A 15,279-nucleotide genomic window follows, 5' to 3' on the forward strand; every position below is an offset into this window, starting at 1 on the left:
AAGTTGGCTATGAAGCTGGAAACCGCGAGTCGTTGGTGGAATCAGAGACTGTTCTCACGGGTGCCTGAGGCGGGAAGGCCCGGCTTGCCCTGCATCCATGTTCCTTGAAGGCCAAACCGGGACTGTCTGTAAGACGCTTGCCCTGAAGGCACCGAGTGCCAGCCCTCCCTCCACCCAGGAGTCACGGCCTTTCCAGCGGGTTCAGGCTGGCGCTGTATCCTGTGACCCTGCGACGTCCTGGCTCATTATTTCTGGAGAACCAGTCTGACCGTTAATATTTACAGTCGCCTCCTGGAGAGCGCGCCTTTGCTCTCTCCCGGGGCTGGAGGGCTTCGTGATGGGACGGGGCAGTGTCCCTTTCTCGCTGGCAGCAGCCGCTCGCGAGGAAGAGGCTCGAGGTCCCTTAGTGGTGAAGGAGGGTCAAGGGCCTGGATTCGCACCCTCTCTTTAGGCCTGATGGCCACAGAGCGAGGTATGCCGGCCTGCATGATGAGAATGGAGGCGCCTGCGACCCTTGACTGTGGTGTTTGTCAAAAATGAAAGAAAGGAAGAGGCAGAGCAGGAGAGGGTCTCCCCGCGGGGTTGGCAGAGTCGTCGACCCATCTCATGTCCAGCCGCCTGTTGGAGGAGCGGAGGGTTAGGTGACTGATGCTAAAGCTCATCAGAAGGATGAGAGGAGAGCTCCAATACTTGTGAAAACAGCTGAGCAAAGAGGAGAGAGAATGGCGGAAGCCCCCGCGCATACACACGCGGAGAACGCGCGCGCGGGCTAAGAGGCCTCCAGCTGGGCCTGACTCCCTCACCTGCTGAGTCTCGCCTCACCGCGGCCTTCCTGCTGCCCATCAGCCCACAGAGCTGCCACAGGAGACCCCGCTTGGACCTGCTTCCGTGGCGGGTTTCCAGGCTCCTGAATGGCCTCTTCCCCCCAAATACCACCCCTCCCCAGCCGCTCTAAATCCCCACTCCCCTGGCATCACATGAGAAAGGCTGTTTATGGTTTTTAACAAGTTGCCCGTTTCCCCAGTTCTCCCAAGGTGGAGCAGCCCTGCGGGTTCCCTTCCCGCCAGAGAGCTGAGAGCCCCTGGGTGTGTCACGGCAGATAAGCAGTGAAAGGAGGTCGCTGAGGTGGGTTCCGATGGCAGGAGAGGGCAGGCCACTTCCCTGGCCGCTCTGGGGCATGAGACCCAGAGAGCAGACAGGCAGCTTCTCAGCTGGGGCGGGGGGCGGTGAGAAAAAGGGTGGGGGACTTTACTGGAGTTTAATTCGGGGAGCTCAAGGAAGGCTGGGGACGCAGGAAATCACATACAACCAAGTAGGGAAGAAGTCCCCGTGCCACCGCTGCTCCTGTGTGGCGGGGTGGCCTCTCGAGCACAGAGGGGTAAGGGAGTTAAAGGAGCCACGCTATTAGGAGGACTGAGGCACGTCTGGGGACAGACACCTAGAGATGAAGCACTCGCCTGGCTACAGATAGACCGTAGGAGACAAGTCCTACAACCTCATGAATTGACACAGAAAGCACATTTGAAAGGATCCAGGACCTATTCATGATGAACACTGAAAATAACAGGGACAGAGAAGAACTTTCATGACTTAAAGAATTACAGCTAACGCCACACATAATAGTAAAGTGCTTTCCCTAAGGCTGGGAATCATGCAAGAATGTTTGAACCCAGCACTCTTATGCAACATAGCACAGGAAGTTCCAGACACCACAAAAAGGCAAGAAAAAGAAATAGGAAGCCATGAAAATTGGAAAAGAAGACCAAACTGTCCCTAGGTGCAGAGGACATTATTGTCTTCGTAGAAAATCCCTAAGGAATCTACCAAAACCCCTAGAACTGCAAAGTGAGTTCAGTAAGTTCCCCAGGTGAAAACAAACACAAAACTTCATCCCATTTGCATAGGCCAGACCAAAAGAGGGAGCAGACACTTAGGACACAGTGCCATTCACAATCCCTTCAAAGAGAACATGAACACTGAGGTGTAAACGTGACAAGTCATGTAGAGGGTCTCTATGTCAAAACCACAGAATGCAGATTAAAGAAATGAAACAGGAGCCAAATAAATGGAGAGACATACAATGTTCATGGATGGGAAGGCTCGGCACAGTAGACTGATTCCAAAGTTTCCTAGAATATTAAACAACCTTGGCAGAGAAAGTCAAGTGGGAGGACTTCCTCTGCGTGGTTATCAAGCCTGGCTGGACGGGTACAGTAATCGACCCTGGGTGGTTCTGCCGAGGAACAGGCATGAAGATCAGCACAACAGAACAGAGACCCCGCCAACAGTCCCACTCCAATACGCCCAGCTGAGTCAGGCTCAGGGGAGGGAGGACCCATAGCTTTTCACCAACAGTCCTGGGGCTCCAACACGTCCATATGCCAATCTGTGAGGGTCCACCTACACCTGGAGCTTCAACCCAAGTGTAAGACAGACAACTTCTTGGAAGAAGTCACAGGAGAGTGTCTTTGGGATGGAGGCAACGAATCATCCTATTGATCACTGAAGGCACAATCCATGAAGGGAAAGGCTGATAAAATAGGTTTTGTCACAGTTAAAAGGTGAGCTCAGGACCGAGAGGAATCTTTGCAAACCACACATCCGACCCACGGCCAGTTTCTAGAATAAACAAAAACTCTCAAAACTCAGCAGTAAAAGACAAGGACAAAAAGGTCCAATTAGAAAGTGGAAAAACCGATGGCAGCTCATTGCAGAGAGGACAGAGAGGGCAAGTGAGCACATGGGAAGGGGCCCATCATCTTGAGTTGGTAGAAACGCAGATGGAAGTCACAGGTCTTTCCAATAGACCTGGCGTGCTAGGATCAGGATGCCTATGTCCCGCCGCCCCCAAACCCCAGGTTCAAGTGTTCAGACCTCACCCCGAGGCCATGGTGGGTGGGCTGATTAACCCCAGGGTGGGGCCCTCCTGAGTGCGATGAGTGCCCTAATAAAGGACTCCTGAGAGACCTGACCTCTTCCACCGTGCCAGGCACAGTGACAGTGTGCCATCTATGAGCCAGGAAGCCACCCTCATCAGACACTGAATCTGCCCTGACCTTGGACTTTCCAGCCTCTGAACAGGAAGAAGTAACTGTTGTGCATGAGCACAGCATTCCACCTGGTGTGTGGCCGCTGCAGCTTGAAGGGACCAAGACATGCAGCGTTCCTTACCTTTACAACGCTTTTAAAAAGAGGTGAGATGTGAGGGAGAATGAGAGGAGGAGGAGGGAGGAAGGAGGGAGGGAGGGAGAAGGGGGGAAGAGAAGGGGGAGGGGGGAGGAGGAAAGGGGGAGGGGGGAGGAGGAAAGGGGGGAGGGGGAAGAGGAGGAGGAGGAGGTGGCGGGAGGAGGCACAGCAGTAGAGAGAGGCCAGAGGACTCCCGTCCCATAAGCAGCAGGGTGCCCTGGAGGACAATCCGTCCCAGGGACCTGGAGACCAGCTGCCGCCCTCTTGCCACCCGAGGCCCCAGAGCAGCCCCTTGCAGCCGGGCAGCCCCACGTGGAGCCCCCCTTGGTGTCTCTGGGCCTGCCTCCCCTGCCACTCACCATGACGATCATGTCCCAGAGCTCCTTCAGCAGGCGGACCTCCTTGTGGCAGGCTTTGAGCGGCTTGTAGTCAGGGACAGTGACCTCAAACAGACTCCCAGATTTGCACAGCGCCTCCATGATGTCCTCCATGGCCGCGATGAGCTTTTGTTGCTGGGGAGGGAGGGGCCGGCGGGGGGCCGTCAGGGCCGGTGCCAGCCCCCTCTCCTGCCCCTCTCCTCCCCCGTGTCCTGACACTGTCCTCCAGGACAGCGCTCCACTCAGGGCCCCAGCAGACACTGTGCTCTGCTGCGAGCCCCGGCCCTGGCTCTGGAGCGCGGGAAGGGGCCACCTCGGCAGGCCTGGCCCGGGCGTTAGGCCAACCGTGCAGGTGCCTGGTCTCTTCAGAGGTCCCCTCTGACTTCCCAGGCCCCCCTTTCCATACTGTGTTTTTATCTTATTAAAAATGACGCACTGATGCTGGCTGGCCTTGACAGTCCGAAGGTCTAGTTAGGCCAGGGAGGAGAAAGACTGCCCCAGACCCTGGCACCAAGTGCTGGCTGTCTTCGCCAGCCTCCACACCCGCAGGTTTTCACCCTGGGATTCAACCAAGTTGAATCCAGATGTTTGGAAGACTGAAGATGTTTGGAAAAAAGAGAGAGAACCTGGACATGCACTGACCGTGTCCAGACTTACTGTTTCCTGGTCAGTTCTCTATCTACTGCAGTGTGACGACTATTTGAAGGCACTTACAACGCATCTGGTTGATCACTAGTCTAGAGGTGACTTACAGGGGTGTGCGTGGGTTCTGTGCAAACACTGCAGGTTCCTACGAGGGACTTGGCCTTGTTGAATCTGGCACCCACAGGCCCTGGAACCCATCCCCCTGGGTACTGAGGGACGATCGTGTGTGTGTGTGTGTGTGTGTGTGTGTGTGTGTATGTGTGTGTGTGTGTCCCCGCCACACATCTGCACGGTGCACAGCTTCATGGGACAGGTAGGGACAAAGCTGGTTCCTGAATGTGGGCACACCACCTGCACAGCCTTCCTGGCACATGCATGTCAGGGCCCAGCCTGCCCTGTCACTCACTGGAGGCCGTGGCTTTGATCACATGGCTGTCAGTGCCCCCTCCCCCAGATCTCTCCAGTGAGTTCCGCCTGGGCCCTGCAGATGGACCGCTCTGGGGGTCGGAGGGAAAGAGTGTGAGCAGATGCCAGGAGGAGGGAGCGCCCCAGCCCTCTGGAAGGACGGGCCTCAGAGCTGGGCAGCAGAAGAGCAGGGCTCAGGGCAGGGGAGGCGAGGTGACCACTGGACACCTTGGCGTCCGTGTCTGTGTAGCTCGAGTTGCTGCTGAGCGAGGCAGCCGTCTGGGCCCTGGGCACCTGACCTGCTCTTGCCCACAGAGCCCCAGGCTGAGTGGGTAGCCAGCCCCACGGACCTGTGAACTTCTACATTGGACACTGACCATGGACTTGGGCAGTGGGAATGCAGTGGGGACATGTAGGAATCCTGGCATCTGGCTGGACATGGTGGGCCAGAGAGAGGAAGGGGTCAGGGATGGAAAGTGAGTGTTAGGCCCAGGTGACGAGGCCCAGCATGGGACAGACACGGGACCAGCAAGGTGATGCCAGGCTGAGGGACAGCAGGTCTGTGAGACGGCCTGGAGCACGGGCCTGAAGCACAGCTGTAGGCACTGCCACACAGCGTGGAGGCCTGTGGGGGGGCACGCTCCAGTTTGCATGTCCACGTGTACATGTATGCACGATCGTGTACACACGCACACACCTACACTCATGTACACATGCACACACGTCCTCACGTGCACACACCTACATACATGTACACATACATGCACACGCATACACACACGTACACAGATGCACGCTCATGCACCTGCACGCACACTCGCGTGCATGGCCCCGAGGCAGGCCCTGCTGAGGCTCTTTCTGGACGTGCAGGAGTGCCAGCTGGAGGAGGGCCGGGGCTGGTCCAGGCCGGCAGCCGGCTCCCCGGGACCTACCTTGTTGAGGGCCTTGTAGGGCTCGGGGCTGCTGAAGGAGAAGGGGGCCTCTCTCCGGAACTTCTCCCTGAACTCCTGCTGCTTGATCTGCAGGAGAGCGGTGCAGACGCGCTGGCCCAGGCCCACCCCAGCCTGGCATCCCCGAGGGGCCACAGCCACACTGCCCCCACCCCAGCGCGGCCCTGACCCCGTCACCATACCTCGAATTGCTGGCACTTTCGCCGCAGGATGCTGACCTCGTTGGCCTGCAGGGGAGCCACGTTCTGCTTCACCTGGATGGCCAGCTTCTTGGTGTTGGCCCACTGCTCCGGCAGCTCCTGCGGGGCCAGGGCAGGGGGTCTTTTCCTTTTGCTTTTTTTCTAAACTTGCTGTTGTGAAATGATCGCAGACTCACGAGAAGCTGCGTAAGCGGCCCCGTGGACACCGTGGACGCTGGGCCGTGCACTCTGCTGCCCGGGTGTCGGAGCCTCCCCTCCCCTCCCCCTTCCGATCTGAATCACACGCACACGCGCGTGTGTGAGCATGCGTGTTTGGGGGTGTGTGGTCCTCTGCCGTCTTGCCCCAGGTGGCGATCTGGGTGACCACCACCATCAAGGTAGGACTTACCCATCCCCTTTCACCTGCCCTCCTTCCTGACCCCACCCCTCCAGGGTGGCTCTTCTCTGTCCTGGCAAACGCTGCCCTTATAACCATAAAAGGTTTTAAAGGAAGCAAGCAGATTCCTGGCCTGTGAACTCTGCCTACACACGGAGGGGCCGCCCTGCTTCCCCGGGTGGACCCACTTAGGGTCTGCTGCAGCAGGGGCTCAGGCACTGCCCTCACATCCAGGGGCCCCACGTGTGGCCTAGGAGCCCCGCGGGGCTGACCAAGTGCTCCCATTCACAAGGTCCCGGAGGGCCTAGGACATGATGGCAGACCACCACTTGTAGTCCCAACCTGACAGGCCCATGGCAGGCTCTCAACAGCATAGGGTGGCCCTGGCCACCAACCCCACGGGGCTACAGGGTCCTTCCCCTGTGGCTCCTGGGAGCAGGCCTCAGCCCGGCAGAGTTGGTGCCTGGTGGACGGGACATAGAGAAGAGAGAGAGGAGGAGACACAGGCAGGTGTGGGAAGGCTGGTGTCCTTAGTGGTCTCTGAGGAGGCTGGGCAGTGCCAGCTCCTGGCCCAGGCTGCCCACACCTTCTTTGATGCTGACAACTGACCACCACCAGTAAAGTGCTGTGTGAGGGCAGCTTCTGTCCCCGCTCCCTGACCACCTCCTCTCCAGGGGTCCTCTGTGACCGCAGTCTCCCTCCACCTCCTTGATGGTGGACCCAGTGTCGGGAGAAGGTGTGGGACACGAGGACACTTTCAGCCCAACAAGACCATCAGATGGGACCCCTGGACCCTGGAGGTCGTTGCCCCGGAGGCCCTGACCTCCAGGAAGCCTCCTCTTTCCCCCGGGGTCTGAGTGCCCCTGCCTGGTGCTCTGGGACGCTGTCTCCACTGAGGCGGGCGCCAGGGCACAGGGCGCCTACCTGCAGCTTCAGGTGGGCCTCCTCGGGCAGCTCCTCCCCGTAGGTCCTGAGCAGCTCGATGGTCTGCTTCAGGGGCTCAAACATGCTGTCGGTGGCCGCCTGCCTCTCCTTGACCTTCATCAGGTGCCCCATCACCTCCACCAGCCCGTCATAGTCTCCCTCCTTGAGCGGCTTCTTCAGGCCCAACTGGGACACCTTCATGAAGGCTTCCAGGTCCGTGAGGCTAGGGACCAAGGGAACCTCGGTGACAGGCCCCCAGCTCCGGGGCACCACACTGGACAGGGACTGGAGGCCCTCCAGAGGAAGGGACAGTGGTGAGGGGACCTGGCTGCCACGCCAGGCCCTGCCTGGAGCAGGAGGGCTGCTGGCCCCCTTTGGTCCCCTGATGTCACCCAGGCCCCGCCAAAGTAGCTGGAGCTGATGTGGTAGTCCCAGCTGGAGGCCGCAGCTCGGGGGCCTTTGCTGGCCGCCTGGGTGGGCTGGCTGTGGGACGCCCTCTCTGGGCAGCGTGCCCGTCACAGCCCGACTGCTGCCAGCAGTTCAGTTCCTGGGCGTCTGCTTGACGTCAGCTTTCCCTGCTGGCCTCTGGGCCCCCCAGGGTTTCCCTGGCATCCGACGAGGACACTGTAGTGCTCCATAAACAGGGGTTGACAGCGGGGACACCACCTGCAGGAACCTGCCCTTGCTGGGTGGCTCAGGGCCCGCCCGGGATGTCCTGGCTTCCTTCCCAGCCTCCCCCCCCCCGGGGTGGGCAGCGGAGGGCGGGCCGGGCGCCTGCCCACCTGTTGATGACGTAGTCGCTCAGGTACCGCTTGAACACGAGGCTCCAACGCTTGATGGTGTTGAGCAGGGCCTGTTTGAAGGGGCGGCAGTCGCACTGCAGCCAGCCGTGGAACACCTTGGCGCTCTCGCACTTGGACACCTCCTCGTACAGCTTCTCGTAGGAGTCGATCTGGAAAACCAGCCGCCGGCCGTCAGGATGCCGGCCGCCCTTGACCTTGGGAGCCGGCGCTGCCTCCTGGTCGGGCGGCAGAGGGCAGCTGCCCAGCGGGCGTGCTCACGGGGGATCCTGGTGACAAGGTGTTTTCTCCCCAGGGGGCCTTCTAGCCCCACATTCAGGGTGGCCTGTCAGGGGACAGAGTCGGATACACCAGGAGCAGGAAGGGCCGGGAGCTTCAGAGGTGGTCGCAGGCTCCGAGGGACCCCGGGTCCTCCTTGGGGCTCTCTAACCACACAGCTGCAACCCCCCTGAGGGCCAGGTGGCACTTGCTCACAGGCTGTCTCTTCGCTGTGCCTTGGGATGGCATGGGGAGGGGCTCCTTGCTGGGCACATCCCTGACCTTGTGCCTCTTGGTGCTCTGACCTCTGGGGCCTCCCGTGCTCCCCACATGGGAGGGCGCTGGGCTGCAGGCAGCCATTCCCGGGCTCTCCCAGGGCCTGGCTCTCGGGATGGGTACCCCTGCCCTGGCAGAGCGCTTGCTGAGGCCTGGGTTGATCCCCAACACCACACAGGCACACTGACCCCTGCCCTCAGCACCCCAGGGTGGCCCAGCCCACTCAAGACAGCCACTGAAGCCCTGGGCCTGTGGGGGGATCATGCTGGCCAGCCCTGGGCCTGCCTGTGGGGGACGATGCTGGCCAGCCCTGGGCCTGCCTGTGGGGGGATCATGCTGGCCAGCCCTGGGCCTGCCTGTGGGGGGATCATGCTGGCCAGCCCTGGGCCTGCCTGTGGGGGACGATGCTGGCCAGCCCTGGGCCTGCCTGTGGGGACGATGCTGGCCAGCCCTGGGCCTGCCTGTGGGGGACGATGCTGGCCAGCCCTGGGCCTGCCTGTGGGGGACGATGCTGGCCAGCCCTGGGCCTGCCGACTGCCGGGTCCTTCCCACAGACTGCAGCAGGGCTTCTTCTGCCCACGTGACCCATGCTCCCCGACCTCCCGACCTGCCCTGGGGCCTGGGGCCTGCGTGGTACGCGCACCCCTCCTCTGCACACTACCCTCTTGGTGGTGACTGTCCCCTGATCTAGGGGCCTCAGCAGACCTGAACGACAGCGAGACCATGTCTTCAAGGGTGACACCAGGCTTTACACCGAGCCCTGGTGTCCTTGACTGGGAGACTCTGGAGGCCTGGGCACACCTGCTCCTGGAACTGCGTGAGGGCCGGCGGCGTCTTGGGCGTGGTGATGTCTGTCCGAGTGTCCAGCTCCTCTGCCGTGGGCACGTGCCCGAAGATGAGGAAGTTGCGCATGAACTCCTGCAGGTCGTCCGTCCAGAGGTAGGAGTACCTCTCCATGGAGTCCTGGTACTCCTCCGCCTCTTTCATGGCGTTGATGACCATGCCGGACAGCTCCTCCCGCATCTCGATGAGGTCCGTCTGGTCTTCCAGTTCCGTCTGAAAGCGGGCGGGGGAGGCCGGGGGTGAGCCGCCTGCCCGCCCGCCCGCCCGCGGTTCTGACAGATGTCCCTCCCTGCCTTGGAAGCAGCTGTGGGTGGGGCAGTGGCGCCCAGCTCCCACCGCTGGGGACGGTTTTGACGACGGCGCGTTCTCTTGGGAGACTTGCCAGTGTGGTTTCTGCCCCAAGGACCCGGATGACTCCCACCTCAGTTCCCTCGTTCCATTCCACTCAGCCCCTGCTGTGTGCCCTGTGTTAGGGTGGACACGGGGCAAAGGAGGGCCCACATGTGGTGTGCTGTCCAGGTGCAGGCACAGACTTCCATCAAAGAAGCACAGAAGCAACACCTGCTGGCTCTGACCCTTGCTCTAAGGTGTGATGCGGAGGAGGTCAGGGAATGCCCCTGAGAAATGACCGCTGGGAGGAGAGCTGATGGCAGGCAGACAGAGAGCAAGAGAAGCAGCTCTCCAGGCAACCACCCAGCATGTGCCCGGGCCCTGTGGCGGGAAGAAGCAGAGTGGGGAGTGGAAAGCCGTCTACCCCTGGAGCCTGGAGCAGAGCTCAGGAGGCCTGTGCTGGACTGGATCTTTTCAGTTTTAAGTGACAGATCCAACTCAAGTGGTATGCAAAAAGAGACGCTTGGATCGCGGGACCAGTGAGTCCCAAGGTGGTGCGTGCGTGTTCGTGAACCAGGTTTTATTTTCTGTCTCTTCTGGTGTCCTGCAGTGTCACGACCTCCCTGGTGGAGAGAGGCTTCCTCCGGGAGCAGTTCCCACAGCCACCGAGGCACGGCCTGGAGTGGTCTGTCCTGAGTAACGGGCCAGTCCTCAGTCTGTCCTCGGGTGTGAAACTCCACCTGGGCCCCAGGGTGGGTATGGGGGCCCCAGGGTGCGTGTCTCAGCTTTGGGGCACCCGTCTTGGGTCTGCCTCTCAGTGACTGTGTTGGTCCCCGGCTGTACCTGAGGCCAACACTTTGGCCAGCACTGTGGACCCCACTGTAGGTCAGCTGGGCCAGTGGGAGCTCCCTCCAGCCGCCAGGTGGCGCCAGCTCCCCAGACAGACAGGCTTCTCCCTCCTAGCAGTCCCCCTGCAGGGCCACCGTCCCCTAGGTCCCTAGGACTTTAGGCTGGCAGCCTGGACCCCACCATGCTCTCAGCTCCAAGGTCTCCTGCTCCGTCCCTGTCTGCCCTCACCCCAACTCCTCCAGGCTGCCCCATCAGAAGCACCCCTGGGATTCTCCGCCACCCATGCCTGGGTGCCTGGGCCTCTGGCTGTGGGTGCCTGACCCTGCCGCCATCTGCCAACCGTGTGGCACAGGTCAGACTCAGGCTGTCTCTGCCCCTAGCTGGCAGGCTTTGAGAGACCCTTGGTACCACAGAGCCCTTCAGTTCTGCAACATCCCGTCCTCGTGTCCCCAGTGTCTCTGGGATATCCTGTGTTTGGGTGCCATAAGAGCCCTGGTGGGGGGCGGCTAGCTCTGTCCACAGCGGCTACTGGTCTGGGGAAACTCGGGTGCGGGTGGAGGGTAGCCCCCAGGCACCCCACCTCCAAGGGCACTTGCTTGTCTTGTGTGTGCCAAACTGTGGCGAGCCATTCTGAAGTCTGGGACAGGTTGCTGTGCTCACGGGGGCCAGGCATGCCACCTTGCTGCGGCTCAGAAGTCACAAGCCCGACTCGGTCTGGAAGATCCTCCCGCCCGTCGGGAAGAGTTCTGAGCTTCCCCGGGAGTCAGCGCTGTCCTCCTGTGTCCCCACTCACCTCACCACACAGGCAAAAATGCACACGCGCGTTCACAAACACCAGCACCCAGACTGGAAATGCCCGAGGGCGGGGCGATCCCCAGAGTGGACCCAGGAGAGTGGAGACCACATTCCCCACATCCGGCTAGGAGTGACAGCCAGGGGACCAGAGGCCCCCTGGGAAGGACGGATTCAGGGGAGGGAGGGAGAGAGGGAGAGAGAGTTTGCCGTCCTGGGGACCCTCGGGAGAGAAAGCCGGAGCCCCTCCTCAGGGCCACTGCTGTCACTGTGCTGAGCTGGGGGCGCCATTCTAAACCCCAGAGCAGGGGCTGCCCACACAGGGAGAGGGCAGGCCACAGTAAGCCAGGACTGACCTTGTAGTTCACCTTGCCCTTGGCCAGCCGGGGGATGAGTCTGGCCACGTTGTAGATGTCATTGACCAGGCCCTCGATCAGCGCCAGGAAGCCACGCTCAGAGCCCACCTCCAGCGACGGGTTGAAGGTCAGCCCTTCATCATTCAGCTCCATGTGGATCTCAAACAGGGGCGCCACACTCTCCTGAAACAAGGGGTCGCGGTCAGGGCCGTGGCTCTCCCAGCACCGTCCTTGGCACTGTCCGAGGTGAGGTTGAGGGAATGCCCTTCTCAGTAGGGGACAAGCGCAGGCCCTGGGACCCAACATCGCAGGAGCAGGCTGTGTGGGGAGGCGGTGCCAGGGGAGACGGTCACTTGGTCCCAAGCCCACAGCTGCTGACCATCCGCTGTGTGGCCTCGAGAAGGTCACTTAAGTTTCAGTATAAAGCAAGGGTCATCAGTGTGGAGGGTGGGGACAGTCGCTGCCCTGTCCCCAGGTTACTAAGACTGAACCAGAGGACTCAGCCCTGCTGGCCACCCTCACGTCCCCCGGCTCCTGTTGCCAAAGCTCCCCGGTGGCCGCAGCCCTGTCTGCTCCTGGAAGCCCTGGTCTGGCCTCCTGTCACAGCAGAATGGACCGAGGAAGTCACGAACCAGCCCTGGGGACCTGTGCTCATCCTACTGCCCTCCGTGGCTCGAGCATCTCAGGGCCATGCTATTCCTGTGGGTGACTGGGGGCTCTGACCTGCCTTATTGGCAGCCTCAGAGTCACTTGGCAGTCACCATAACGCAGGGGAATTGGGTGGGGAGAGGGTCACCCTCTTGGAGGACCCGGGGGCATCTCTTGGTGGAGTGAACCAGTGCTCCCTCTTGTCTGGCCTGGTTAACACACCACCTAACAGGGGATGTGCAGGTTCATGGCCAGTGTTGCTGGCAGGATCCTGGTCCCCACCAACACGTGCAGGGGGTAGCAGTGCCTGCTCTGCCCCTCCTGGCCACAGGTAGGACCATTCTCTCGGATCCATTTAGGTTTCTTCCAGCTGATTTGTGCTATGGGCAGACTGAGGTGACTGGGTATTCTGATTTTAATAGGCACATTTTTATAACTGTGGGGTTTTTTTTTTTTTTGGTACCAGGGATTGAACCCAGGGGCACTTCACCAGCGACTCACACCCAAGCCCTTTTAAAATATATTTTATTTAGAGGCAAGTTCTCTTAAAGTTGCTTAGGGCCTCGCTAAGTTGCTGAGGCTGGCTTTGAACTCGCGATCCTCCTGCTTGAGCCTCCCAAGACGCTGGGATCACAGGCGTGCGCCACCGCACCTGGCAAATCTGTTTATCTAGAAAAAGAAACTCCACACCGTGGTCTCCCAGCCAGACCTCACCTTGTGTTATGGGGAGAGCGTGTGCACGCCCCCACCCTCTCACACCCACACCTCGGGGCTGGTCCTGACCACTTACATCCAAGGCCATGTTGTCCATCAGGTAATTGAGAGACTTGCGGATGAAGTACTCGAATTCCTCCAGGACCTTAGTGTCGATGTAGGAGACGTAGTCCTTCCAGGGCTGGCTCGACGTGTCTGCTCTGAACAGCTCTGTGTTTTCCTGCAACAGCGTGTTGGTGTCAGCTCACGGTTCAGTTCAGAGGACTCCCTGGGCCACCTCCGTCCTTGTCCTCAGCGTCTCTGAGGTGCCTGACTGTGTCAGGCCGCTCCCTCCCCCTCCAGCCAGGTGTCAGGGATCAGCTTTGACACCCCCTCCCCTAAGGCCCTCTTGGAGCACCCCCTACCCATCTCTGCTGGGTGTCCACCCTGTCCCCGCCCCCCCCCCCCCGGCATCCCTCTAGCCATCTGTTCATTCCCACAGTGGCACAGACGGCCACTCTGAATGGTTCTGTCCTTGGTCAGCATCCACTTTGAGGCCCAACTTGAGAAGAGCGGGGTTGGCTGTCCTCTGCAGTACCACACCCCCGGACCTGGCCGTGTGCATGGGTCAGCAGGAGCTGAGGGAGGTGAGTGGGCGGGGCTGGGGTTGATGGACAGAAGGACAGGCAGTCCAGCTGAGTCGTTCCCTGGGGCAGCAGCCCTCAGAGCCACGAGGAAGAGACACCAGGAGAGCCACACGGGCCATCTTCCCAGGGGACCCGCGGGGGTCTGCATGTGACCTGCCATCAGAGCCCACACCGTCCATCTGCACACGCTGCCCTGATACTGTCTGGAACTCCAGGAGGGAATTCTCTCTTCCAGCTGATGCAAAGCTCCAGTTTTCATGGCTCCCCCCGCCTGGTACCCAGGTGGAGCGTCCCGTGGTGCCTGTGTCACCCCCTCGCATGGCTTTAACTGTGCTGGCTGGAAGCACCTCGTGCCTGTTCTGCTGCCCACCCTCACAGATGGCAAACCCGGGGATGCAGCCTGACCCTGGAGAACAGGCTGGTGCAGAAGGGAGGTCACTTCCCTGTGCCAATTCTGTGCAGGGCAGGAATGGGTTCCGATCCCTTGGACAGAGGAGGGCAGACACCCCAAGAGTCAGGCTTCCCAGCCCAGAGCCCCAAGGCCGGCTGTCCTAGGGAAAGTCTGTCTTAGGTTAAGGACAGGGGCTGCGGTGGCACTGACGGCGGGTGCTGCCCGCGTTACGGGCTCTCCACCTCTGCCTTCTCTCCCGCCCTCCGTGAGGGGCAGGCCAGTGCCTCCCCAGGACCTCGCGCTCACCATGACCATGGCTTGGATCTTGGCGCCGGCCTCCTTGACGGCCGTGTAGCGCTTATTCAGGTTGACCGTCCTCCCGTCCAGGTCCAGCAGGGCCTCTTTCTTGTTGTCCTTCCTCTCAAACAGGGGGTTGGCCGACCAGTCCTGGAGGGAGGGCGAGAGGGCGCAGGACCTGGAGAGGCTGTGACTCTGCCCCCCTTGGCAGCTCCAGCGGGAGCCCAGGTCTCTCGCCTACTTGGGGCCCTGGGCATCTCGGCCTGACTTCTGACAAGGTTACCTGGGGGCCTACCCCATCCAAATGATAACTGAATCAAACACAAACATGGCACTGGGCAGTGGTTTTCGCCCAGGACTCAGTGGGTCCGTCTGATGGGGGAGGAAGTGACAGAGGTGACTGATAACAGAAAACAAGTCTCACAGCAAACCAACCACGGGAGACTTGGAATGGGAGCTGAGCTCCATCGCCCGCCATCCACGGGATGAGGTGGACGTCCTGAGAGTCCGGCCCGCGGCTCACGGGAGGCCGAGTGCTGCGGACGCTGTACTGGGCCGTGGCCTGTTCCTGAGGGCCAGAGCCTGTCCCATCCCTCTCTCTAGTGCCAGCCTGGCACCGTCAGTCCTCACCCCTGTGCTGAGCTCAGCACTTGGGAACAGAAGCCAGTTCCAGAGTGACATGCTGCACGTCCAGGGCGTTCCATGGCAGGGTCCCCTGCTTTCTGCCACACGCGGCCCTGGCCCTGGGCCTCCCTGCGCGCCCTGACTCCTTCCCCGGTCCTGCCCTCGGGTCCGCTCACCTTCATGGCCTGGGAAATCCCTTCAATGTTCTGCTTTGCCCTCTGCATCCTGTTCTGCAGGTCGTGAAGAATCTCCCGCATCTCTTGGATGTACTGGAACACATCTGAAGACAAGCAGACAGCAGTGTGACGGGAACAGCTCTCCAGGGGCCCTGGGCTACGGCTGGCTCCCCAAGCCCATCTCCTGCTCGGCAGAGGAGAGCAGCCGACTGCCTTCCCCCCAGAACCCAGGACTC

At 60.7% G+C, this 15,279-nt stretch overlaps 1 protein-coding gene across 1 annotated transcript in view; it reads right to left on the reverse strand.

The window, feature by feature from the left end:
- Positions 1–15,279, reverse strand: part of Dnah17 (dynein axonemal heavy chain 17) — a 93,836-nt gene that overhangs the window by 58,290 nt on the left and 20,267 nt on the right. Inside the window, exons 15-24 of the mRNA XM_027923945.3 lie at positions 15,044–15,147; positions 14,253–14,393; positions 13,006–13,149; positions 11,568–11,750; positions 9,199–9,453; positions 7,846–8,015; positions 7,064–7,286; positions 5,746–5,862; positions 5,546–5,632; positions 3,546–3,698 (exon numbers count right to left, since the gene is read on the reverse strand). Of these exons, the coding sequence (XP_027779746.2) occupies positions 3,546–3,698; positions 5,546–5,632; positions 5,746–5,862; positions 7,064–7,286; positions 7,846–8,015; positions 9,199–9,453; positions 11,568–11,750; positions 13,006–13,149; positions 14,253–14,393; positions 15,044–15,147 (1,577 nt within the window). The remainder of the gene's footprint in view (positions 1–3,545; positions 3,699–5,545; positions 5,633–5,745; positions 5,863–7,063; positions 7,287–7,845; positions 8,016–9,198; positions 9,454–11,567; positions 11,751–13,005; positions 13,150–14,252; positions 14,394–15,043; positions 15,148–15,279) is intronic.

The sequence above is a fragment of the Marmota flaviventris genome, chromosome 17 (assembly GCF_047511675.1).
Source record: "Marmota flaviventris isolate mMarFla1 chromosome 17, mMarFla1.hap1, whole genome shotgun sequence".
Lineage (NCBI taxonomy): Eukaryota > Metazoa > Chordata > Mammalia > Rodentia > Sciuridae > Marmota > Marmota flaviventris.